Genomic DNA, 25177 nt, shown 5'->3' with positions numbered 1-25177 from the left:
AAAAAGCACACCTTGATGGTCCTCCAAATGGGTTTGAACGTTTAGTTAAATAAATCAATCAATCACACTGTCAGTCAGTTGTAAAGTTTATTCACACTGGTATTGGATATTTGCCAACTAAATTAGTTTGGTTTGTAAACAAAAGCAGTCATGACCACCTTTATTGCAGAGACTGGGCTGGATGGTTGAGGAGATACGCACCCATTCTCAGGCATCATTACACAACTCAATCAGTTGAAAGCGCATTGAGCAGATACTTTGATGCTGGAGTATTGTTGTAGTATGTCAGTGCAGTATTGGGGAACATCAAGTGCAACCCATACAGCATTTAACACTTGTAAAGTCACTACAGTAATAAATAGGTGGATTGGTGGCAGATTTACAAAGCAATACGCAAATGGTATTCCATGACCACGTGTAAATGTATCAGCACACAAAGTAAACATGGATTATTGCAGCATACCAGAAACTTAGGTCTTGGTTAACAAATGATACAAATCAATTACACCCTTTTTAAAAAAAAAAAAATCATTAAATGCAACCAAAAACTCATTTCCAGTAAACACAGGAACAGAACCCTTCCCTAGAATTAAAAACCTTAACAAATGAAATCCAAATAACATTTAAAACAAGAACTAAGTCACAGTAAACAACTTATGCAGGTACTTAAACATAAAATACGGTATGGCTATTGGCAGTTAAACATTTTCCAATACAGAGAATAAATACTGGTCGAGCTCTGTGTAGCAAATGTGAGAGGAAGCGCAGCGGCAGAATTCATGTTTCACAGTGAACCATTCTTATTAAAACATCTGCGATAAGTGGATGGAGATTTGCAGCCCATATAGGCCACTGCATAAACCATTAGCAGGAGAGGCGCATAGAGCATTGTGGAGTTTACATGCAAGAGCAAGCAAAGGCAAGGACCATCCGTCAAGTTAATGTAATACTTAGGAGAATAAACTTTGAGTGGAAGGATGAGCTACATCTGTTGCTTAAATATAGGCAGCAATAGTAGATATCAATCAGGTCTGGTTTACGCAGAGTGTCAATATCTAATAGGGCCTGGGGGGATAAAATGCTCAACAATATGAAAATCTGAACGTACCAAATATATCTGAAGATACACAACTGTGCACGTTAGTACCTTTTGTAATACAATGAAAGTTAAACTCAAGATGCCAGGGCAAATGTGCTTTGGTTATATTTTTTCACATTCAGATTAGCAAAAACTAATTTTAACGTAAAGGGCAGCAAAACAATGAGCTATACAACTGCTGACCCAGAGAACTCCTACAAAAACAAATTAGTGCTGAGTTGAGAGTGACCCTTAACACTTTCCTAGACTCTGACGTGAAGGACTGAACGTGAGTGCACACTTCTGAGCAAGACAGTCCTTATTTTCAGTGACTGAGAACTCGTACATCCTTCAGCTCAGACACGACTGCTCCATTGTCAGACGTTAAAAACATTTGTACCAAGGAAAAAAAAAAGCACAGAAACTAAAAATGCCTCATGATGGGTAATTCAAACAATCAAGTCTTCCCCTTGTATATACACATACAAACCATAATATAGCATAAACCTGCATTACAAAACACAGAAGTAGGAACTCTGTGGTTAACAACGCAAGCAGAAACGCATTCTATCTGATAAACCACAGTTATGACAAGCAAAGCTTGAGAACAAGGATTTGCACAGCAAGGCATCTGTGCTTTGGGGGAAATGAGAGCTTCATGAATCACGTAGAAACCGCGTGACCTCCAGAAAAAGAAAGCAGAGATGTTAGAAATCCTGGCACAGCACAAGAGCCTTTTACAGGAAAGTTTGAGACTACAGCACACCTTTGGCAATGCGTGTGTGTAATATATCTCACTGATCAAACCAGAAACGATGCACAAAGTTATGCTGCATCCTTATCGTACCGTTGCCCTTTCGTGAGTGTAGGCAGAGATTAGGACCATCTAGAAGGTTAATGCAACACAGCAGACTTTTTATCCTTAGATGCTCCAATGTGGTGATTTCCACACGAATGCTATTCCACTCTACGAGTGTTACAGATCTTACTTAACTCAGCTCAGCATAACCTCAAATTGAGGATAAACACCTCTTCAATCATGCCACTGGCTGTTTTGCAAATGTAGGCAGAGAAGCGGACCAAAGAATTACTGTCCTAGTGACACTGTATGGGTATTTCTCTAACGTACCTAAATAAACCTAGAAGATCTTTCAGTCAAGACTCGATGCACTCATTCTACGCCCTTTTCATTACATTGGCCTTTGCAGGAGCCAGCAGTGATGAGGAGCATCTAGAAGGTTAACACCGTTTGAAGCCTTTAATCTCAGCAAGATCCTCAGCAGCAGGAAGAGCGTGGTGCCTTGCGATTGCCATGCAGGTCGATGGTGCTTCCGAGCAAATTGTGATCGACGTGATCTTCACAGGCCAGCACTTCACGGACAGCCGCCTCAAAGGCAGCGCTTACGTTGGTGTCGTCTTTTGCGCTGGTCTCGAAGTATGGGCAATGACCATTCTCCTGGCACCAGGCACGTGCCTCCTCCTCGGGGACCTGCCGTTCACCGTCCTCAACTTTGTCCACCTTGTTTCCAAGCACGACGAAGGGGAAGCGCTCAGGCTCACGCACATCCGAGTAGCGCACAAACTCCTGCTTCCAGGCACCAAGGTTGTGGAAACTCTGTGCGTCATCCACAGCAAAGGTCAGTAAGCAACAGTCAGCGCCACGGTAGAATGGTGTGCGTAAGCTCCTGAAGCGCTCTTGGCCTGCGGTGTCCCAAATCTGCAGCGTGACAGGACGCCCATCCACTTCCAGGTCGCGGTTCAGGAATTCCACGCCGATGGTGTGGAACGAGTGCGAGTCAAAACGGTCACTCACATAGCGATTCATCAGTGAGCTCTTGCCCACACCACCATCACCAAGGAGGATAACCTTTAGGAGGAGGCTTTTGCCACTCATGATGCCAGAGATGGCAGGTTCAACGTGACCTAAAAAAGATACACAAAAACATGTAGACTAAATAAGAGTTGTTATTATTAATAGAGCTGGTAGCTCACTTTTAGCAACTGGTGTCATTGACCACACTTGATTTTCATACCAAATGCTCAGATTATGGATTTTGAGTTATACCTACTGCATTAAACTACCAAGCCTCCGTATGCAGGAAATACAAACCAAAGTGAAATTGGACCAAGGGAAGTTACTGTAAATCCGACATGAAATCATGTGCACGCAACCCAAAATGGTCCATTTTCCAGGCAAAAAGCCTTCCAAATGTCCATGATGTTTCAGCTAGGTCTAAAAAGTGTATTTTTGGACAAGAATGACACTACTGTTACTATGGATTTGCAAAACAGCTATCAGGAATTTAATCTGATGCCTCACTAATTGGTTGGCACCAAGCCAAATTCATTTTTGGCACTGTGCCAATTATGTCAGAATATTAGTTGCTGATGGTGGTGTACTGTTGCCTCACAGCAAGAAGGTTCTGGGTTCAAGCCCAGTGGCTGACAGGGGCCTTTATGTGTGGAGTTTGCATGTTCTCCCCGTGTCTGCATGGGTTTCCTCCTACAGTCCAAAGACATGTAGATTAGGCTGATTGGCTACTCTAAATTGCCCATAGGTATGAATGTGTACCCACCTCCAAATGAGGGTTTGGGTCCCTCTGGTGTGCTATAAAATCACCCAAGAGAATTCAGGGAAGCTAGATGATAGCTTCCTGGATCGCTGACCCTCAACTATGAGGACGGCAACAAACAGACAAATTAGTGCGTTTACATGCACATAGAGAAAATCGAATTTCTGCCGTTGCTCGACTGAAATCGAAACTCTAAATGGCATGTAAACACCTTAGCTAGGCTGAAATTGAACTGAACTTGATTTCTCGCAATCGAGCTACACGACCTAGATTATGCGATTTCTGCCGAGCTACTTAGTGCATGTATACCCTATCGAGCTACGGAGTCGAGCTACTTACTTCAGCACTGCCCCTTCCGGAAGTGACGAGTGATGAGACCACAAGCGGGAAACACAACAGCCTCGGTCGGCATGACAACGAATCATGACAACGGCATGAATCTTTTCTTTTTGTGGCATTGTTTGCACTGTTAAAATTTAGCTCACTTACTGTATCACCAAATATATCTGTACAACTGTTGCATAGCTGTGAATTGTGTACATAAACAAGTCATTGTATTTGTGTGTGTGTGTGTGTGTGTGTGTGTGTGTGTGTGTGTAATATATATATATATATGTGTGTGTGTGTCCAACATCTGAAGAATGTCAATAAAAACAAAACAATTGAACTTTTTGTGTGTTTATTAAGACATAAGTTAAATTGTAAGCAAAAAAAAATATCTTTTGTAAGCAAAAAATGGACTTTAGAAAAATATACAATTGTGCACAAAACAGTGGTCTGCGCAGGACAGTTTGTAGCCATACAGTCTGTTAGAGCAAGCCTAACAGCTTGAACACGGAACTGCCAGTGTTGCCAGATTGGGAGATTTTAAATGCATTTTGGCGGATTTGAACATGTTTTGGGATGGAAAACGTCAGCAGTATCTGGCAACACTATAGCTCTTCATGACGACAACCGGAAGTGTACCAACACGATGGGGCGTGTAGCGCCACCTGTGGCTCGAGTGCACAATGCACCTTACACAATAGCTCGATTTCACAGTTGCATGTAGGATTGGATTTCTCTGGCACCCCTGCTGGGAACCTTTGCTCGATTACCGACAGTAGCTCGATTTGGATGTGCATGTAAACATACTGACTGATACTCTGTTTCTAACATGGGACCAAGTTTAACCTGTACAAAATGTTACCAACAAAGCTAGAACTGCTGTTGATACAAGATAGTCAGTCATAAAATGTGTTTTTATTCTTTCTCACCTCTGAACATGCAGTGCTGAAAACATGTAGACCAGGACTCAGAATCAGTCAGTACACGTACAATGAATGAACACTGTCAAATGTTGACTCATTTCCGGTTTTAAACAGTAACTACACGGTAGTCATTTGAAATTAGAATTTAGATTTGTTTCCACACACAGTTGACCTCAAAGCTTTAGAGTTGTTTCCATGGATTGAAAATTATTTGAGCCACACAAACAAGGCAAGAAAAATTCATTCGGCACCTGAGTGTTTCAGCAAGTGAGACAGCGAGTGGATACAAGCCTTTATTTTGAATCTGATTTGTCTTGAAATGCAGTTCTTTTCAGTGGTTAGCACTGCTGCCTCACAGCAAGCACGTTCTGAGTTTGAACCTGGCAGCTGACGGGAACTTTTCTGTGTGAAGTTTGCACGTTCTCTTCGTACCTGTTATGGTTTCCTGCAGGTGCTCCGGTTTCCTCCCACAGTCCAAAGACATGTGGATTAGGTCAAATGGCTACTGGAAATTGCCCATAGGTGCATAGCTGTGAATGTGACTGGTTGTCTGCGTTAGCCCTGCGATAGGACTGGCGACCTACCCAGGATGTACCCCGCCCCTCACCCAAAGACAGCTGGGATTGGCTCCAGCTCCCCTGCGACCCTCAATAGGATAAAGTTGTATAGATCAGGGGTTCTCAACCTTTTCCACTTTGAGGCAGACCTATTCATACTTGTAACGAGTCAGGCCCATTTAAAAAAAAAAAAATCCCAAATTATTTTGGTTTATCTATTCTGTTAGAATCTAATAATCTACTGTAAAGTGTATTAACGGAAATGATACAGATTGGAGCCCACAAATTAAATAAATGCAATAAAAACAAACTGTTTTTAATTGTATGTATTGTATTTAAAACTGAATGGATGTGCCAGAAGCCAACATAAAACCATGCATGCAGGGCATTCTCAGTCAAAAGGGATTAAATGATCCCAAAGTGGACCAATTAACACAAGAACTTATTGCCATGTTTGTGTACAACAAAACAAGCAAGTTATTAAAACCAAGAAGTACACTCAAAAGAAGTGGATATAGAAACCACTCAGTGGGATAGATCCTTACACGTTAAAGAAGGATTTTTTTTTCCTACGAGTTGGAAAATTATCCATCTGTTGAGTTCCCCAACATCTCAAATTACATGATGCTGCAGACATCATTCTACACCAACAAACAGATTAAAACCTTGAAGAGCATGGAGGAGTACAACTTTTTATATGTGGCTGGGTTAAAGATCTGGGGATCAACACACTACAAGATAAGTCCTGTATCATTTTTGCCCAGGTAAGTAAGAATTTCTGGGCTTGTACACTGATAAATATTTAAACAGCGTTATAAACATGGCTAGAAACAAACGTGACAGTGATAATAATAATGCTTCACAAAGCCTCTGTGAAAACAGCGTCCGTATCTGCTGACTGTGCTCAAATCAGTATCAGGTGTTTCCCATAACGGCCAGGTCCCAAGTACGTGCACAACACGCTCCGTGAGCGCGCACAGCCACTCGAGCTGCGCCAGGCTCAAGCATGCAAAGGCGTGACAGTAAAGTGTTCATGTGCTGTGTGACCACAACTTTTAGCTCACGTGTATATTGCCATCAAAATGCCTCATTTTCATTGATAACCCATCGCAAAGCATCACGAGCTGGAGTGTGACCACAGCCAGTGTTGTAGTGAGTCACCAAACCTCGAGTCCCCGTCCAGTCTCGAATCCCCAGTGTTCAAGTCTAAGTCATTAAAAACTAGATAGAACTCGACGCCAACGGCGTCAATGGGAATGCCTCCACCTGGTAGACTACGTGCCTTATTAAGTTGTGATTTGGGGATGGACATTTGACCTCACAGTAATCTTGACCTGTGACCTTTTAACCTCAAAATCTAAATCAGTTAATGTTTGTCCCCAAATGCACAAATGGTGAAAGTTTGGTGAAATTCCTTTCATTTGCCTTGGAGATATTGTGTTCACAAGGTTTTCGGACAGACATTTGACCTCACAGTGACCTTGACCTTAGACCTTTTGATCTCAAAATCTAATAATTTCATCTTTGTCCCAAAGTGCACAAATGGTGAAAGTTTGGTGAAATTCCTTCCATTAGCCTTTGAGATATCGTGTTCACAAGGTTTCGGGACTGACGCACGGACAACCCGAAAACATAATGCCTCCTGCACCTTAAGGTGGCGGAGGCGTAAAAATTTTCGCGTCACGTCCACTATTGATCCAAGTCGAGTCCGAGAACAAGACTCCAACTGCACCATTTGACGGTGGCTGTTTTAGCGCCATTAACATTAGTTTGCTCCTGAACATGCCGTATGAACATGCACTCTCATTTTCAGGGAGTGCGAAGTATTCTGTCAGAGATGGTTGGGAGACGGATGTAAGCGTAGAAGGCGTATTTATTAATACAAGTGAAAACAACAATCCAGAATGGCAGGCAAAATTGTAAAACCGTAAAACAGGCAATAGTTTAAGCGAGGCACAAACAGGCTATCGTAGACGAGGCAGAATCGAGAAACAGGAAAATCAGGAAACCAAACAAGGAAATAAGGCTCGGTAATGTGTCAGCTACACAATGCAATACTTTGCAAAGTGTGTTTTCACAGTTTTTATATAGGCGTGCTGACTGCACCTTAATCCTGTGCAAGTGAGTGTCGTTTACGGCGCGCATGCTGTCTGAAACGCACCAGAGACTCTGATACACATGCCAAGGCGCACAGGTGTGACACTCTTGCACAAAATTAGTGTAGATATAAATATCTTACAGCAAAATATTATGGCATGTTACAAAAAATAAAGAAAAAAAAATCAGAGTCCTCGTCTCCAATTTACGAGTCCAAATGCAATTAATGCACGAATCCGAGTCATCAGCGCTCAAGTCCAAGTCAATTCACGAGTCCTTAAAGCATATACACAGAACCATGGCCTCACTTTCGTTTATAAATGCCTTGAGACCTCAAGAATAGCACAGGAATAGTTTTAAGTGTTAACAATAAATCTAATATCGTAATTTTACGATTAAAGTGATTTCTATAGGTAGTGGTCTGAGTGAAATGACCTTGACGTCCGTAACTTTACAGCAGGAAGTCTATCAGTCTCATCGCCATTTCCGCTATACTAAAAACACAGAGCTGACTGCAACTCTGATCCTCCATTTTGAGCTAATTTATCACCATGCCATGTAGGTGTGTTGCTGCACCCGCCAGCAACACGACAGAAGGTGGATTTACATTGCATTCATCCAAGAATGTTCAAACTGCAAAGATTTGGACGCATTTTGCGAGAAGTTTACAGGCACATCGAGTGCCTATGAAGTGGTCTCTCCTCTGCTCTGCACATTTTATTTAAGACTCGTATGAAACCTCTAATCTGTTCAGGAGTGTTGGCTATAAGCCCGTATTGAAAAAGGGTGCAGTACCAACAATTAAAGAAAAATACTTTCCTTTTCTTGTAGTTATTTTATTTTATTTTTTTAAAAGGAAAGTTCAGTTGCACCAGTCCTCCCGCAGTGACCCGAGAGTTGTTGCTAAAACCCGGGACGGAACAGGACGGGACATATCGCTCGGGCAGTGACCTCCCCGCGGTTGTTGCTAAAACCGGTGACGTCCCGTTCCGTCCAGGCACAGTTTTAAGGGGTGGCAAAAGGTGGCAGTTGCCACTGTAAAAATAATGTCTTGCCACCCCAGTTGCCCCCCTATTTTAAAAATAATTATTTATTAAAACACATTTTTGAAATTCAGTTATCTATCTACAGAGATACTAAGCCCTCATCTCATCTCTACCTACCGTTATTTGTGTTGTTTCACACCCCACCCCCGGAATTTTGAAATGGTTTCACCCAGAGAGAGACGTTCTGTTAGCATTACTAGCAGGTCAGCCTAGCTCGCGTTTTCGCCTGTGTGCTATTCAGTTTAGTGATGTACTTAATTTGTTTTAGTTTTACGGAAATCGAGGATGAACACATCTGTATAAGTTTGAAGTCTTCAGTAAAGATCCACAATCTAAACTGTTCGCTATCTGTCTATTTTTTGATACATCGCTAGGGCAGAATAGTTCCATTCATTGCTTGGGAATATACTTTCAGAAAAGATGGTTTAGATGGTTGAATCCGTTTTCCTTGATAGTACAATAGCTCAATACATATTTGACAAGATGACTTGATTGAGAGTTGTAGGTACGCAGTCCATCTAAAGGCCAATTTATGCTGACAACCCAGTCCTCGCAGATAGCGTCGCAGACAGTGTCTGCGTAGCCACCCCACCTTCGCAGATGCTCTGCGCGCACCTCCCAAAAATTGTGACCACCGCAGAAGCCTCGCAGACAGCGTCGCAGACAAGAGGGCTCTGGTTGGTCCACTCTACATCCGCTGCACACACACTTCCGCTTCCCTACTTTCCCGGTTTGGTTTGTTTTCACGACCGGCATTTTTAAAAACACGAGCGAAGATGGAGCAGCATGAAGAGCGGTTGATTGAGGAAGTACGTACATCTATACGACTCCAGTTCTAGTCATTATAAAAAAAAAAGTTCTAGTCATTATAAGTAACCGGAGGATAAACACTCCACTAACCACACCCACCAACTACTCCTAGCGACTTCGCACCCCCTTGCGTTGTGGCGGTGAATAACATCGCGCACGCCTATTACTCCCCGCTCAACGATAAATTACAACTGTCTGCGAAAAGCTATCTGCGAAAGCCTTGTCGCAAGAGCATGCAGAGGCCTTAAGAACTACAACAGTCCCTTTAAAGACTACAACTCCCATCACCAGCTTCCGCGTTGACCTGCGTCACGCCGGGGCGGGATCATCTACGTCACTTCCTCCACAACTCCATAAGGGAGGCAGAAATCCGCCATACTTTCCCTTTCCGTCTGGACCAGCTGCCTGGACACAAGGAGGATCACTCGCTCCGCCGAGCACCCAAGATAAGACGTCTTCTCTTTCTTGCAAGAGCCATGATTTAACGTGATTTCTTTGTTTACCTTTGGCCACGGTAGACTCTAAGATCGCGCGATTTTTAAACTCAGCTTGAGTTACAACCGGTTTTATTCATTATAAGTACGTACGACTGCAGCCCAAGCAGTTAATTTAAAATTAGAAGCGACTGGATCCTTCTAATTAATTCTCTGTGCACATTGTCTGATCAGAGACTCTCTTTTCATCACGAGCGACCACGCGTCGGACCAAGAAATTCTCTGCGCCTCACGGAGGCCTTCACAACGGTGAAACTCTGAAAGTCTCAGCCTCTCCAAGAATTCTCTGCTTTCTACAAAAGGGCGAGAGACTGAAGCAAGACTGGCATTTGGGCATAAAACTAGTCAGGAATTGGCTTTATTGAAGTAGTGTGAATTTAAACTCAGGAACGGTTTAAATGTGTACACTGTAAACACGCAGCGTGTTGAATTGATGATTGTTCTATTTTGGTTTTAATCTCTCAATTGTTTAATAGATAGGCTGTGCATGCTTCTCTTTATTCCTTACTAACATCCTCAATTTCCTTATGACACATTTTGACCTCATCAAGATTTCAATGGATTCAGTACTGTTATAAGCTAGTGAAATTAGCCTAATTCTTTTGTCCCATTAGCATCCAGAGCTAATTGTATTGTCTCAAGGGAACACGTGGCGGCCCTCCTCCACAGGCCTCACAAACACACCTTAGCTAGCACCCCTTTGTCTTAGCTAGCAACACAAGGCTAATCTGTGTCTCCACACGTGGCCAACACATCTTAGCTAGCAACCAGAGCTAAATCCTTTGTTCTCAAACCCCACGTGGTGACACACCCTCCTTAGCTAGCCACACGGCTAATTCTTTTGTCATTAGCAAGCTAGGCTAACCTTTTGTTTACCACAAACACACCTTAGCTAGCAATCCATGCTAACTTTTGCTTAGGCCACACACACAAACACACCTTAGCTAGCATTCCTTTGTCTTAGCTAGCGACACAAGGCTAATCTGTGTCTCCACACGTGGCCAACCCATCTCAATTAGCAACCAAAGCTAACTCTCTTGCTGTACTTAGAAACACGTGGTCATGACCACACACACACACACCTCAGATAACACACACACACACACAAACACGTACCTCAGATAAGATTCCAATCACTCTCTCTCACACACACACACCATTGATGCTTGTTTATCTGTATATATCTGCTGACATTCATTTTTTAATCTTTGTTATAATAAATTCAATTATTATTGAAACTGTGTGTTTATTTGTGTTCCAATATCTTTGAAGTACCCAATCTCAAAGAATTCAAAGGTGCATACGAGTTATGTAATATGGTAAGTGATCATAATAATTTGGAATATACCATAATTTAGCTGTTTGATAATTTATTATTAAGCACCAAAATTAATGGTATTAATTAATGAGACTGATTCAATGAGAATGATTCAATGGTATGATTCAGTGAGACTGATTCAATTTAATGAGATTGATCACTTAATTACCAATTGCACCTACAGAGTCTTTCTTGAGCGCAAGTAAAAATGACTTCTCTGATTTGCATAAACTGCTGCATCGACAACCTATGCCCCCCTCCTGGAACCTATGCCCCTCCTTTGCCACCTTAAGGAAAAATCTCTGGAGCCGCCACTGGTTCCGTCCCGGGTTTTAGTAATTGCCTGAGCCCAGCAGTAATGGCGGAGTACTCCGTATGGACAAAATATAGAATGAGTGGACCAGCTGTCTGATTTCTCCACTGGATATTGCTGCCATCTCACCCTTACATGGAAGAAGCGAATGAATGGAGAACTGAACAAACAACTGAAAGTCAGATTGTTTCAAAACAACCAGTCACAAGATTGGCCTTCAAGAAGCGAGAACACAGACGGGTAAGCTCCGACTCTCATTTGGATATAAAACACATTGTTTACCTGCATTTAGATTAATACATGTAACTTGTATTGTGTATTTAAGTTACCGTTATAAGATTATTTAATTTGCTTCAGAATGTGATTGTCTCAGTTCATCTGATTATTTAATTAGCCTTTTACGTTTTATCAGTGAAAATACATGCATGTACATGCATGTTGCATAAGTTATAACACCTATCCTGTTTTAATGAGAGTCAACCCACAATCAATGAAGTCAAATCAGTCTTAGTTGAGCAAGTCGGTAACGGTATTTCTTACTTTCACCATAAATTTTTATTTATATGATTTTGGTCTATAGCTGTCAAAGGCCTCAGCTTTAAAACCGGTTCCTGCTGTGACGTCACGCACTCAGGGCTGGCTGGCTCAGCGGAGCAGCTCGAATGCCAACTTTGCGGTCGATTTTAACTATCAAAAATATATATATATATTTTTTTTATTCCCATTTATGCAGCATACAAGAGTCAAGGATGAAGATACTATCCACTCAGAAATGTATTTAAAAAATAAAGGTTCTGCATATCTGCTTTAAAATTAGGGCACGAGTCAGACTCAAGTCCGAGTCCTGGACTTGAGTACTACAAGCCTGACCGTAGCTTAATGAGACAGATGTGATGTCGGATGCAACCCAGCAATTGTACTGTACTATGAGTTTAAAAAAAAAAAAAACATTAAAAATAATAAATTATTATTATTATTATTATTTTACTTCAACCTGAAAAAATTTTTTTGCAGCCCACTAATGGGCCATGGCCCATTGGTTGAGAAACACTGGTATAGATAATGGATGGTCTCCTCAATAAGGCTACGTTTACATTATGTCGAATCAGCGGATCATCAGATTAATGTTCTTAAAACGATTCGCGTTTACACTAAAACCGTTAGCCGTGCACACAGCAACGCCAATACGCGGATACGCTCGGCTCCGCAGGCATCCTGCGCTCCAAATCACTCCGCCCTGATCAGCGAGTGCCCTCTGGAGGGTGCGCACTCCGGCCCTGCGCAGCTCACACAGCGCGCGAGTGAAGTGCACAAGCCACGATTCGGGACTGAGCCGCTGTGTGTGTGTGATCTCAGTGCATATCACTTACTACTTGCAAGTGGAAGGATGGCAAGCCTAAAGACAATCATAACTACACAATGGGCAGTATTTGCATCAGTATTTGCAGTATTTTCATACTTTTATACTCTTTAATGAAAGGTGATACAAGGCGGAAGTCCGCGCCGTTTTTCAGCAATCGCGTCACATGACCAACGCCAGCGAATCAGGAAGGTGGATGTCACAGTGACGTTGTCCAATGAGACGCCAGCTAGAGCTCAGCACAGCGGATCCGCGTATTTTGAATGTTTACACAGCACCGGATCAGACACGATCTGGATTGAATACGTGGACGCTGGCGGATTCCCGTTTCCAGGCATTTCCAGGCGGTTTAATGTAAACAGACAGTGCATCCGCGAAGAAAACGAGACAGATACGGTCTAGTGTAAACGTAGCCCAAGACTCTCCTAATGATTGAGACCATTATGGCAAATTAACTGATAAATCAATTGGTTGTTAATTATTTTTGAGCAGCTGCCTTACTGCTAACTCTTACCTTCTTTTTCTTCTTTCAGCTGCTCCCACTAGGGGTTGCCACAATGATTCATCTGCATATTTGATTTGGCATAGGTTTTACACCGGATGCCCTTCCTGATGCAACCCTCCCCAATCTATCTAGGCTTGGGACGGGCACGAAGTATGCTAACAAAGTAACTATTTTTACTTAAACTTTGGAGCACCCAGAGGAAACCCACACAGACACAGGGAGAACATCCAAACTCCACACAGAAAGGCCCCAGTCAGCAGTGAGGTTCAAACCTGGAACCTACTTGCTGTGAGGCAACAATGCTAACCACCGTGTCACCCACTGCTATCTCTTCCCTCTGACCCCAAAATTTCAAGCAGACATGTACAAAAATAATCAACTGTCCTTTAATGATAAATTTTTTAAAAAAAAAGTTAATACTATCAAATTAAACATATATATCTCACAGCTGTATTCTGCATTACTCACAAAACTCTAACCTGCTTGTAAATTGATACCCAGCATGCTGAAGAAAGTTCCGTGAATTAAACAGCCTTGTTCTTGTGTGTTTTTCTGCATGGATGATACAGACTTTGGACAAGGAAACTCCCTCCCTCAGGAACACGCAGAGATTGGTTAATGACAGGAGTTTGTATTTCACAGCAGAATGTCAGAGTATAAGGTGCAAGAGAGGAAAAGAAATGTTTCAGCATTTAAATCAACACCTCTGCACACCACACCTGGAGTGAAAATCAGTTCACTTATAACGGAAGTCTGAGTGCACTTGTTGAATTGAAACCATACAATTATGCATTTATTCTAAATGTATTTCATTCTTCAAATGAGTTTGTAAAGTAAGCTCAAAATTGACAATTTTTCCTTTCAGAGATGGTACTGTTTTGAAGGATACAGTGCCACTAGAAAGTTTGTGGACCCTATTTAAAGGAGAACTAAAGGCAAATTATCATCATCAAAATTCTATTTCTCTCATTTTATTAAATGTAGGAATGCATTTTTGATAGCTATTTTAATCACTGCTATAGCAAGTTATGAGTGTTTGAAATATGCTATGTAATATACGAGTCAAAGCAACGGCCGTAAACAAGATTTGTTGAGACCTGTGCGAGACATCGCAGGACAAAGTAAAACGTAGAACGGAAATCAAAAGTTACCAATATCTGCCAACGTTGTCAAAAGACGCGTGCGCCCTCTTTCAAACGCTGATGTAATCAAGCCGGAAGCTTTGTTTGTTTTGATAGCAATCAGGAAAGTTTGAAAAAAGTAAGCTGTAATCATCATTTAAACTCGTTTTTGTGCAATATCTCATTTGGAAAACAGTTTTCAAAATGGCGGTGCTGACACTTAACGTTTCGAAGTCTTACACAAGTCTTGTGAAGATCGCGTGGATAAGTGACGCCTGCCGTGGACCAAATGAACTAAATTCAACATGGCTAAAAACCAAATAGGCAGATAAGTATAATATTTAATTGCAATTAGCTGCCAATACGAGTCACGAGATAAGGTTACTAAAACCAAAAACCTAATTGAATAACATTAAGAAATAAAGCAAGTTTAAAAATGACTTCAGTTCTCCTTTAATTGTGCATTTCACAAATGTGATCAGATCTTCCTTTAAGTCATAAAACTAGATCAAGAAAACCCAGTTTAACAAAGCATTACAGTTTTTACATTTATTTATTGAGCAAAATGATCCATCTTAAAACATCTCGGTCAGAAAAATTATGTGAACCTGTCGGAGTACAAGTTAATTTAAAGTGGTAATTAAAATCAGGGGTTTCAATCAAGGGGATGGCAATCAGATGAGAGTTTAGATGATTTACAGAAGAGTTTACCCTCCACCAATCCACTGTGAAGGCCAATTTATGCTGACAACCCAGTCCTCGCAGATGGTGTCTGCGTAGCCCCCCCCCCACCTTCGCAGACGCTCTGCGCGCACCTCCCAAAAATTGTTACCACCGCAGAAGCCTCGCAGACAGCGTCGCAGACAAGAGGGCTCTGATTGGTCCACTCTACATCCGCTGCACACGCACTTCCGCTTCCTTACTTTCCCGGTTTGGTTTGTTTTCACGACCGCCATTTTTAAAAACACGAGCGAAGATGGAGCAGCACGAAGAGCGGTTGATTGAGGAAGTGAGGAAGTACGTACATCTATACGACTCCAGTTCTAGTCATTATAAGTAACCGGAGGATAAACACTCCACTAACCACACCCACCAACTACTCCTAGCGATTTCGTGACTTCGCACCCTCTTGCGTTGTGGCGGTGAATAACATCGCGCACGCCTATTACTCCCCGCTCAACGATAAATTATAACTGTCTGCGAAAAGCTATCTGCGAAAGCCTTGTCGCAAGAGCATGCAGAGGCCTTGAGGCAGGTGATGGAGGAAATTCAGCACCACTTTTACTGTCCCAAGGAGTGGTCGTCTAGCAACATTTAGTCCGAGGGCACAGGGAATAACGTTACAGGAAGTCATAAAGAACCCCAGGGTAACATCTAAATAACTACAGGCCACTCTTGCATTGAGTAATGTCAATATTCATGAGTCCACCATCAGGAAAATACTGAACAAGAACTGTGTGCCTGGCAAAATAGCAAGGAGGAAGCCACTACTCTCCAAAAAAAGAACACTGCTGCCCATCTGAAGTTTGCACAAAACCACATGGATAAGCCAGAAGCCTATTGGAAGAATGTTCTGTGGACAGATGAATCCAAAATAGAACTGTTTGGTTTAAATGAAAAGCATTATAGTCAGCAAAAACTAAACACTGCATTCCAACATAAGATCCTCCTCTAAACCATAAAACACGAGGGTGGCAGGGTCATGGTTTGGGGCTGCTTTTCTGCCTTGGGTCCAGGACAGCTTGCCATTATTGATGGACCAATGGATTCTGGATTGCACAAATTCTACAGGAGAATGTCAGGATATACTAGTGCATCTCAAAAAATTAGAATACCATGAAAAAAAGTTCCTTTTTTTCATAATTTAATTCAAAAAGGTAAACTTTAATATATTCAATATTCATTACATGTAAAGTGAAATATTTAAAGCCTTTTTTAATTTTGATGATTATGGCTTATAGCTCATGAAAATCAGAAATCCAGTATCTCAAATTATTAGAATATTCCCTAAGATCAATCAAAAAAAGGATTTACAATACAGAAATGTCCAACTTCTGAAAAGTATATTCATTTATACACTCAATACTTGGTTGGGGCTCCTTTACCATGAATTACTGTATCAATGCGGTGTGGCATGGAGGTGATCAGTCTGTGGCACTGCTGAGGTGTTATTGAAGCCCAGGTTGCTTTGATAGTGGCCTTCAGCGTATCTGTATTTTTGGGTCGAGTGTTTCTCATCTTCCTCATGACAATACCCCATAGATTCTCTATGGGGTTCAGGTCAGGCAAGTTGGCTGGCCAATCAAACACAGTAATATCATGGTCAGCAAACCATTTGGTAGTAGTTTTGGTACTGTGGGTAGATGCTAAGTCCTGCTGGAAAAGAAAATCAGCATCTCCAAAAAGCTCGTCAGCAGGTGGAAGCATGAAGTGCTCTAAAATCTCCTGGTAGATGGCTGTGTTGACTTTGGACTTGATAAAATACAGTGGACCAACACGAGCAGATGACATGGCACCCCAAGTCATCACAGACTGTGGAAACTTCACACTGGGCTTCAAACACCTTGGATTCTGTGCCTCTCCACTCTTCCTCCAGACTCTAGAACCATGATTTCCAAATTAAATGCAAAATGTACTTTCATCTGAAAAGAGGACTTTGGACCACTGAGCAACAGTCCATTTCTTTCTCTCCTTAGCCCAGATAAGACACTTCTGACATTGTCTCTGGCTCAGGAGTAGCTTGATATTAGGAATGCGAAACTTGTATCCCCTTTCTTGAAGACGTCTGTTCGTGATGGGTCTTGATACACTGACACCAGCCTCAGTCCACTCCTTGTGAAGCTATCCCAAGTTCTTGAATCAACTTTTCTTGACAATCCTCTCAAGACTGCGGCCATCCCTGTTGCTTGTGCACCTTTTCCAGCCACCCTTTTCAGCAATGACCTTTTGTGGCTTACCCTCCTTGTGGAGGGCATCAGTGATCATCTTCTGGAGAACAGTCAAGTCAGCAGTCTTCCCCGTGACTGTGGTTGTGTGTACTGAACTAGACTTAGAGATACACTGTGTTCATACTGTTTTACTCAAACTCGAAATGAAATATTCTAATATTTTGAGATGTTTTTTTTTATGTTTTTGTACTGTATGCCATACTGATTAAAATTAAAATAGAAAAATGCTTGAAACATTTTAGTTTGTGTGTAATGAATCTATAATATATAACATTTTCACTTTCTTAAATAACTGATGGAAAATATTGAACTTTTTCACAATATTCTAATTTTTTGAGATGCACTAGTATCAGTCCATGAACTGCAACTTAACATTAAGTGGGTTATGCAGCAAGACAATAACCCTAAAGCACACAAGTCTACTAGTGCATCTCAAACAATTAGAATATCATGAAAAAGTTCAATATTTTCCATCAGTTACTTAAGAAAGTGAAAAATTTAAATATTCTAGACTCATTACACGTAAAGAAATGTTTTAAAGCATTTTTACCTTGCCTGGGACAGAGTCCACCAGGGGACAAGGTATTGTTTTCAGTGGGGTTTGTTCGTTTGTTTTTTTTTTTTTGTTAATGATATTACGGGAAAACAGCTGGACCAATCTTCATGAAACTTTCAGGATAGATGGGCATTGGTCTCAAATAGAACCTCCAACATTTTGGGGGTCATCCAGTCAAGGTTTTTGTGGCTACTGCTTCATATATACCCCTTTTCCACCAAATCAGTTCCAGGGCTGGTTCGGGGCCAGTGCTGGTTCACAACTCGTTCAACTTGCGAGCCAGCTGAGAACCAGTTTGCTTTTCCATAGCTCGCGGTGCTAAGCGGAGCCACGTCATTACGTCGCTGTATACGTCATTACGTCGCTACGTTTGCATTAACCTTGGTGCGAATATCGAAGCAAAAACAACACGGAAGAAGCAGCAGCAGCAGCAACAACAACAATAATAATAATGGATGACTTCGCGTTTGTACAGCTGCGGCTTCTCGTCGCTTAAAAATGGCGATCTTTCGCGGTCTTGTTGTTGTTGGTCTTAACAACTCCGCCCCCCCGCTGACGTAAGCGGTTCTTTCCTTTGGCCCAGCAGAGAGTTGGTGCTAGCCTGGAACTGTTTTTTCTGGCCCCAGAGCCAGTTCTTTGTCAGTGGAAACAGAAAACCCGGTTCCAAACTAAGCACTGGCCCCAAACCAGCCCTGGAACTGCTTTGGTGGAAAAGGGGCAATAGAGGCGGTACCCACTGTGTCATCGTGCTGTAAGAATGTAAGAGTGTAAAAATTGCCCAGTACGGTGTGTTCTGATTAGCTGAGAGCAGTAAGCAGTGCAGTGTATTCTTATTGGCTGAGAGCAGCAGAAAATCAGAACCATGTTTATTGGCCAAGTATGTTCACACACAAGGTCAAAATCTTTTTTTGCAATATCTTCCTTCATATTCATCATAAGTGCTACCGGGCGAGGTTTGTTTTGCCTGGCAACACTTGTTCTATTATAATTTTGATAATTATGGCCTACAGTGCAAAAAAAAATTAAATCTCAAAATAGGAGTATTTCATTTTGAGTTTGAGGAAAACAGTATAAATACTGTGCATCTCTCAGTCAAGTTCAGTACACACAGCCACAATCATGGGGAAGACTGCTGACTTGACAGTTGTCCAGAAGACGATCATCGATACCCTCCACAAGGAGGGTAAGCCACAGAAAGTCATTGCTGAAAAGGTGCACAAGCAACAGGGATGACCGCAGACTTGAGAGGACTGTCAAGAAAAGCCAATTCAAGAACTTGGGACTGAGGCTGGTGTCAGTGCATCAAGAGCCACCACGCACAGACGTCTTCAGGAAAGGGGCTACAACTGTCGCTAATTCCTAATATCAAGCCACTTGTGAACCAGAGACAACGTCAGAAGCATCTTACCTGAGCTAAGAAGAGAAAGAACCAGACTGTTGCTCAGTGGTCGAAAGGCCTTTTTTTGGATGAAAGTAAATTTTGCATTTCATTTGGAAATCAAGGTCCTAGAGTCTGGAGGAAGAGTGGAGAGGCACAGAATCCAAGGTGTTTGAAATCCAGTGTGAAGTTTCCACAGTCTGTGATGATTTGGGGCGCCATGTCATCTGCTGGTGTTGGTCCACTGTGTTTTATCAAGTCCAAAGTCAACACAGCCATCTACCAGAAGATTTTAGAGCACTTCATGCTTCAACCTACTGACAAACTCTATGGAGATGCCGATTTCCTTTTCCACCTTAGGACTTAGCGCCTGCTCAAAGTGCCAAAACTACAACCAAATAGTTTGCTGACCATGATATTACTGTGCTTGACTGGCCAGCCAACTTGCCTGACCTGAACCCCATGGAGAATCTATGGGGTATTGTTAAGAGGAAGATGAGAAACACCCAACCCAAAAATACAGACGAGCTGAAGGCCACTATCAAAGCAACCTGGGCTTCAATAACACCTCAGCAGTGCCACAGGCTGATCACCTCCATGCCACACCGCATTGATGCAGTAATTCATGGTAAAGGAGCCACAACCACGTATTGAGTGTATAAATGAACATACTTTTCAGAATTTGAACATTTCTGTATTGTAAATCCTTTTTTGATTGATCTTAGGAAATATTCTAATAATTTGAGATACTTGAGTTCTGATTTTTCATGAGCTGTAGGTCAATCAAAATTAAAACATAAAAGGCTTGAAATATTTCACTTTACATGTAATAAATACAGAATATATTAAAGTTTACCTTTTTGAATTAAATTACCAAAAAAAACTTTCATAATATTCTAATTGTTTGACATCCACTAGTACAAAACAAATAGGAAAAAAAAAGAATTTTAACTTTTTTTTTGGAATGGTGCAGTCAGGGGCGGCACAGCACGGTGGTGTAGTGGTTAGCACCGTCGCCTCACAGCAAGAAGGTCCGGGTTCGAGCCCCGTGGCCGGCGAGGGCCTTTCTGTGCGGAGTTTGCATGTTCTCCCCGTGTCCGCGTGGGTTTCCTCCGGGTGCTCCGGTTTCCCCCACAGTCCAAAGACATGCAGGTTAGGTTAACTGGTGACTCTAAATTGACCGTAGGTGTGAATGTGAGTGTGAATGGTTGTCTGTATCTATGTGTCAGCCCTGTAATGACCTGGCGACTTGTCCAGGGTGTACCCCGCCTTTCGCCCGTAGTCAGCTGGGATAGGCTCCAGCTTGCCTGCGACCCTGTAGAACAGGATAAAGCGGCTAGAGATAATGAGATGAGATGGTGCAGTCAAAGTCCAGACCTTAAATCAATAGAAATGTTGTGGTCATATCAGTTACTGAAAGCAAAGTTTCACATACTTTTTTTTCCCTAAAATTTAATGTTGGATAATTTTGCTCAATAAATAAATGTTTAAAAAAAAACACCTATATGAATGGTTTTTGTATCATTTGTTTAGTTGGGTTCTCTTTATATATAGTTTTAGCATTTAGATGAAAATCTGATCACATTCAGGTCAAGTTTATGCAGGAATACAAAAAGCGTTCACAGATTTTCTAGTAGCACTGTGAACAGCATTTGGGCACAGATACCTCAGTTTCCACATGGAAACATGGAAAGAACAAGTAAACAAAATTACTTTTTATTGTATTGCTTTGTGTTGTTGGATAAAACTATATAAGTGTAGCATTAATGAGGATATTCTTTTACATCTGTCTCATAAGATTGAGTAACTGTAGTAGCTAGTTCTAAATGTGTGCTATATGATCACATATTTTAAACTATTTACTTTTGGAAATCGTTGACTGCCCCAAAGCATGTACAGTAAGCGTATTTGGAGTAAAAAATTTTTTTGGATAATTTTTCCCCAAAAGTTGTCAGTAAAAATCATACATAGATTTGTATGACTTGCAACCACGTGATCAAAATGTGCTACGTCATGAGCGTCCGCCATGATGGTGGATATATGGCAGCCGCTGAAAGCGTGTACGTAAACAATTCTGAATTTCCTCAGCATTGCCATGATTTAAACAGTCGATAGATACGTGTGGTTTTGACCCATATTATTTAAAAAAAAAAAAAAAAGAGGGTGGTGGAGTCAGACTTTTCTGAAGATAAGAGGCTTCTACCGACCATCGAGGACCCAGATATTGCGGTCTGGATTGTTTCTATCATATAGACCCCTTGCACTGACGTCACCCGAAACCGGAAGTAAACAAACCCTGCGCCATATTGGAAGACCAACAAACTCGTGATTAGGGGGAAAATAACGGCAGCGCGCGGTATGTGAACCCACGAGGCACTTGGTTCATCAAAAACCTACAATGGTAAACTTCTGTGCTGTGTTAGGGTGTTCTAACAAAGCTGATGGGAAAGGTGAAAAGAAGTCTTTCTTCAGAATACCAGCTGTGATTGAGACACAAGGGGAGCAAACCAAGGAGCTTTCTGCCAGGAGACAGAGAGAGTATTTAGCTGCTTTATGCAGAGCAGATCTGAATACTTCAAGTCTACAACAGTACAGAATATGTTCAGACCATTTTGTTACTGGTAAGTCACTAGGCTAGTGTTGTAGAACATTTTTTAAAATGTTTACTTAATAAAAACATCCTTAAATTTTATCACATTTGTTATTTCATTTCTTTCTTTTGTTGTAATTTTCCTCCCTCCATCCCTCTTTGGATTTTAAATATAGTTTTTCCCCCATGTCCAAATAATTCAAAGATATATAAATAAAAACAGATAAGTAGTAAATTAAAAATAAATTATGAAATTAAAAAAAAATCCATAACAGCATGAATACAGATTGCAATAGTGGTCAAGTGCTATAATTTTTTAACATGATAGTGGAGAATTTCATTTAATCTGCACTGATTATTTGAATGTTTACAATGTCTGGGTAGCAAACAGATGGCAGAATTGGTGTCAGGTCCTCCTTATGTTTCCATTCTCCCTTGCCCCGAGTCTTATCATATGGGTCAAACCCATCAATCACAGCCAGTTTCTCCACATACCGTGCCCTTTCTGCAGCTGGTAATGTACTCACATAACCAGAATTATCAGCCATTGTGTCACTTCACTCTCGCTCGTAGTTTGTTTTATATTGTATGTACTTGGTCTTCCAATATGGCGCCCTAACAAAATCTCGCGGTACGGTGACGTCACGCGGTAGCCCTCTATAGTTTTGCTGGAGCTCCTAGAAGCCAAATGGTAATACACGTGTTAAAATTATATCCACGACCAAACAACGCTCATTTTATAGCAAAATTCTAGCAGCACGAAATAAAACTCTTCCATGATGATACAGAAAGCTTTTGAATCTCACCTGAGATAAAATTACTGCAATCACAAGCTATTTTGGTTTTAGCCTCTATTAGATCAGCCCTGCCGATGTTGTTCAGCCGTGCTCGTCTCCTCTCCATACTAAGCCTTCGTTTCTTTGCTCTCTTTCCAAATCACGGACGGAATTCTAAAAAATCGGAACGTGCCACGGTCACGAGTACTGTTGTGAGCACAAAGATATGGCATAGTTTAAAGGAACAGTCCACCGTACTTCCATAATGAAATATGCTCTTATCTGAATTGAGACGAGCTGCTCCGTACCTCTCCGAGCTTTGCGCGACCTCCCAGTCAGTCAGACGCGCTGTCACTCCTGTTAGCAATGTAGCTAGGCTCAGTATGACCGATGGTATTTTTTGGGGCTGTAGTTAGATGCAACCAAACTCTTCTGCGTTTTTCCTGTTTACATAGGTTTATATGACCAGTGATATGAAACAAGTTCAGTTACACAAATTGAAACGTAGCGATTTTCTATGCTATGGAAAGTCCGCACTATAATGCCAGGCGTACTAACACCTTCTGCGCGCTTCGGCAGCGCATTGATGCGCTGCCGAAGCGCGCAGAAGGTGTTAGTACGCCTGTCATTATAGTGCGGACTTTCCATAGCATAGAAAATCGCTACGTTTCAATTTGTGTAACTGAACTTGTTTCATATCACTGGTCATATAAACCTATGTAAACAGGAAAAACGCAGAAGAGTTTGGTTGCATCTAACTACAGCCCCAAAAAATACCATCGGTCATACTGAGCCTAGCTACATTGCTAACAGGAGTGACAGCGCGTCTGACTGCGTCTGACTGACTGGGAGGTCGCGCAAAGCTCGGAGAGGTACGGAGCAGCTCGTCTCAATTCAGATAAGAGCATATTTCATTATGGAAGTACGGTGGACTGTTCCTTTAAAGCAGTGAAAAAACAGAGTTCCGCACACGTGACTGTTTCGTATGGAACGTCTCTCGACCCCGCATTTGTATATCCACCAACATGGCCGACATCCGGGTTTCTATTTTGCTTTGACGTCACTTGCAAGTCAAGGATAGGTGGATTTGATCCAGGTCTGTTTGGGGATTAAAAAAAAAAAAAAAAAAAACTTTGTGTCAGTAACTCTGAAAGAGAAGACTGAATACATTAATCTGATTTTATTGACACTGCACTACAGCAGTCAGAAGCTACATGAAACGAAGACAGTAATTGCTTGTTTGATTTCCCTCACTTTAAGACTAAGACCTGCAAACAGAACTCCGAGCCGTGGGTAAATGAGTCAGTGAACAAGGGAACGAAACAGGAAACAGATGAGCTTCGCGCATGCGTAAACACCACTGACAAGCAGTGTTTTTAGCTAGTGTTTTTAGCTTGCACTTGCTCAAACTGTTCTAAGCGTTTTATCTAGGATCTTTTCTCAGAAAGCTCATACTAAAATCATCGTTTTTATACGTGTTTTCTTTTTAACACCATTTTCGTTTAATAAAACCGTAAAGTCCGCTGGTTAGCATTAATCTTAGCTAGCTACAACACATCATCCACTGCAGTTTATATTACCGGCAAGGACTATGGACGTTGTGCAACATAAAGCAGTCATAATTATACACGAACTCAACCTATACATGTTAAACCACAATGGTAACCTGCATAACCCAACAAAAACACGAGTCAGCTTATGAGTTTATTCACTTTTTTTTCTGAAACGTTCTCGAAATTACCTCATTATGTATATCGCGTCCCTGCTGCTGAGATTTGTCGCGCTCCTGCCTGCGTGTCCTTCACTCAACCATCTGTCTTCTCTTGGTCCTAAAGTCCACCAGCGCTGATAGGATTGTGCTAAATTACAGCTTTATAGAACAAAAAGCAACAACAAAGAGCTTCTATAACAGTGCCTTAAATTACAATTCATTTGTATATGTTGTCTTTTTTTTTTCTATTTTAATTTTCCCTTGTTTAGGTCTCTGTTTTACGTTGTGATGTGTCTCCTTAACGCTAGATGGCGATAAAGCGCACACGTTCACACGATTTCAATATCATTTATATAAAGACCTATGCAAAGTCAGCCTGGCAGGAGTATTGGGATGGCAATGAAACAAGGAGACTTAAGATTCAAAGACAGGTTAATATTGGAAGGATCGGGGGCAGGAGTCAGAGAGAAGAAAACATGATCGCCTGTTTAAGAATAGGACATACAGGGCTTAACTTTCGTTTAAACATAACGGGCAAACATTATACTGGAAAATGTGAACACTGTAGCAATCCAGAAACTGTAGAACATGTACTACTTCACTACAAGAAATACGGACATTAGAGAAATCTGTACTGCTGAAGGCCGGACTTTAGAAATGACTAAACAGCCCCTCATCCAAGCCTACAGAGGACTT

General features: G+C 41.6%; 1 protein-coding gene across 2 annotated transcripts; it reads right to left on the bottom strand.

Annotated features, from left to right (window-relative positions):
- Window positions 1-73: 73 nt before the first annotated feature.
- rab9b (RAB9B, member RAS oncogene family) lies at window positions 74-24772 on the bottom strand. 2 transcript variants are annotated; one of them, XM_060927487.1, is made up of 2 exons: window positions 24512-24772; window positions 74-3001 (listed from the first exon to the last, which is right to left on the bottom strand). In XM_060927487.1, the coding sequence occupies exon 2, from the start codon at window positions 2970-2972 to the stop codon at window positions 2355-2357; it is 618 nt and encodes a 205-aa protein (XP_060783470.1). In that variant the 5' UTR covers window positions 2973-3001; window positions 24512-24772; the 3' UTR covers window positions 74-2354. The 2 variants fall into 2 exon arrangements, with proteins under 2 accessions (XP_060783470.1, XP_060783469.1); XM_060927486.1 differs by lacking the exon at window positions 24512-24772 and adding an exon at window positions 13881-14256.
- Between the last annotated feature and the right edge of the window lie 405 nt (window positions 24773-25177).

Source organism: Neoarius graeffei, chromosome 8 (genome assembly GCF_027579695.1).
Source record: "Neoarius graeffei isolate fNeoGra1 chromosome 8, fNeoGra1.pri, whole genome shotgun sequence".
Lineage (NCBI taxonomy): Eukaryota > Metazoa > Chordata > Actinopteri > Siluriformes > Ariidae > Neoarius > Neoarius graeffei.
The sequence above is the reverse complement of the archived record's forward strand: the minus strand, read 5'-3'. Positions and strand labels throughout refer to the sequence as shown.

Bases quoted from the DNA above. Each gene is read 5' to 3' on its own strand.
- rab9b (XM_060927486.1), bottom strand. From the start codon at position 13,959: ATGCAGAAAAACACACAAGAACAAGGCTGTTTAATTCACGGAACTTTC. The intron at 3,002-13,880 runs GTTAGAGTTTTG...TATCTTTTTTAG, and splicing joins GGGTATCAATTTACAAGCAG to GTCACGTTGAACCTGCCATC.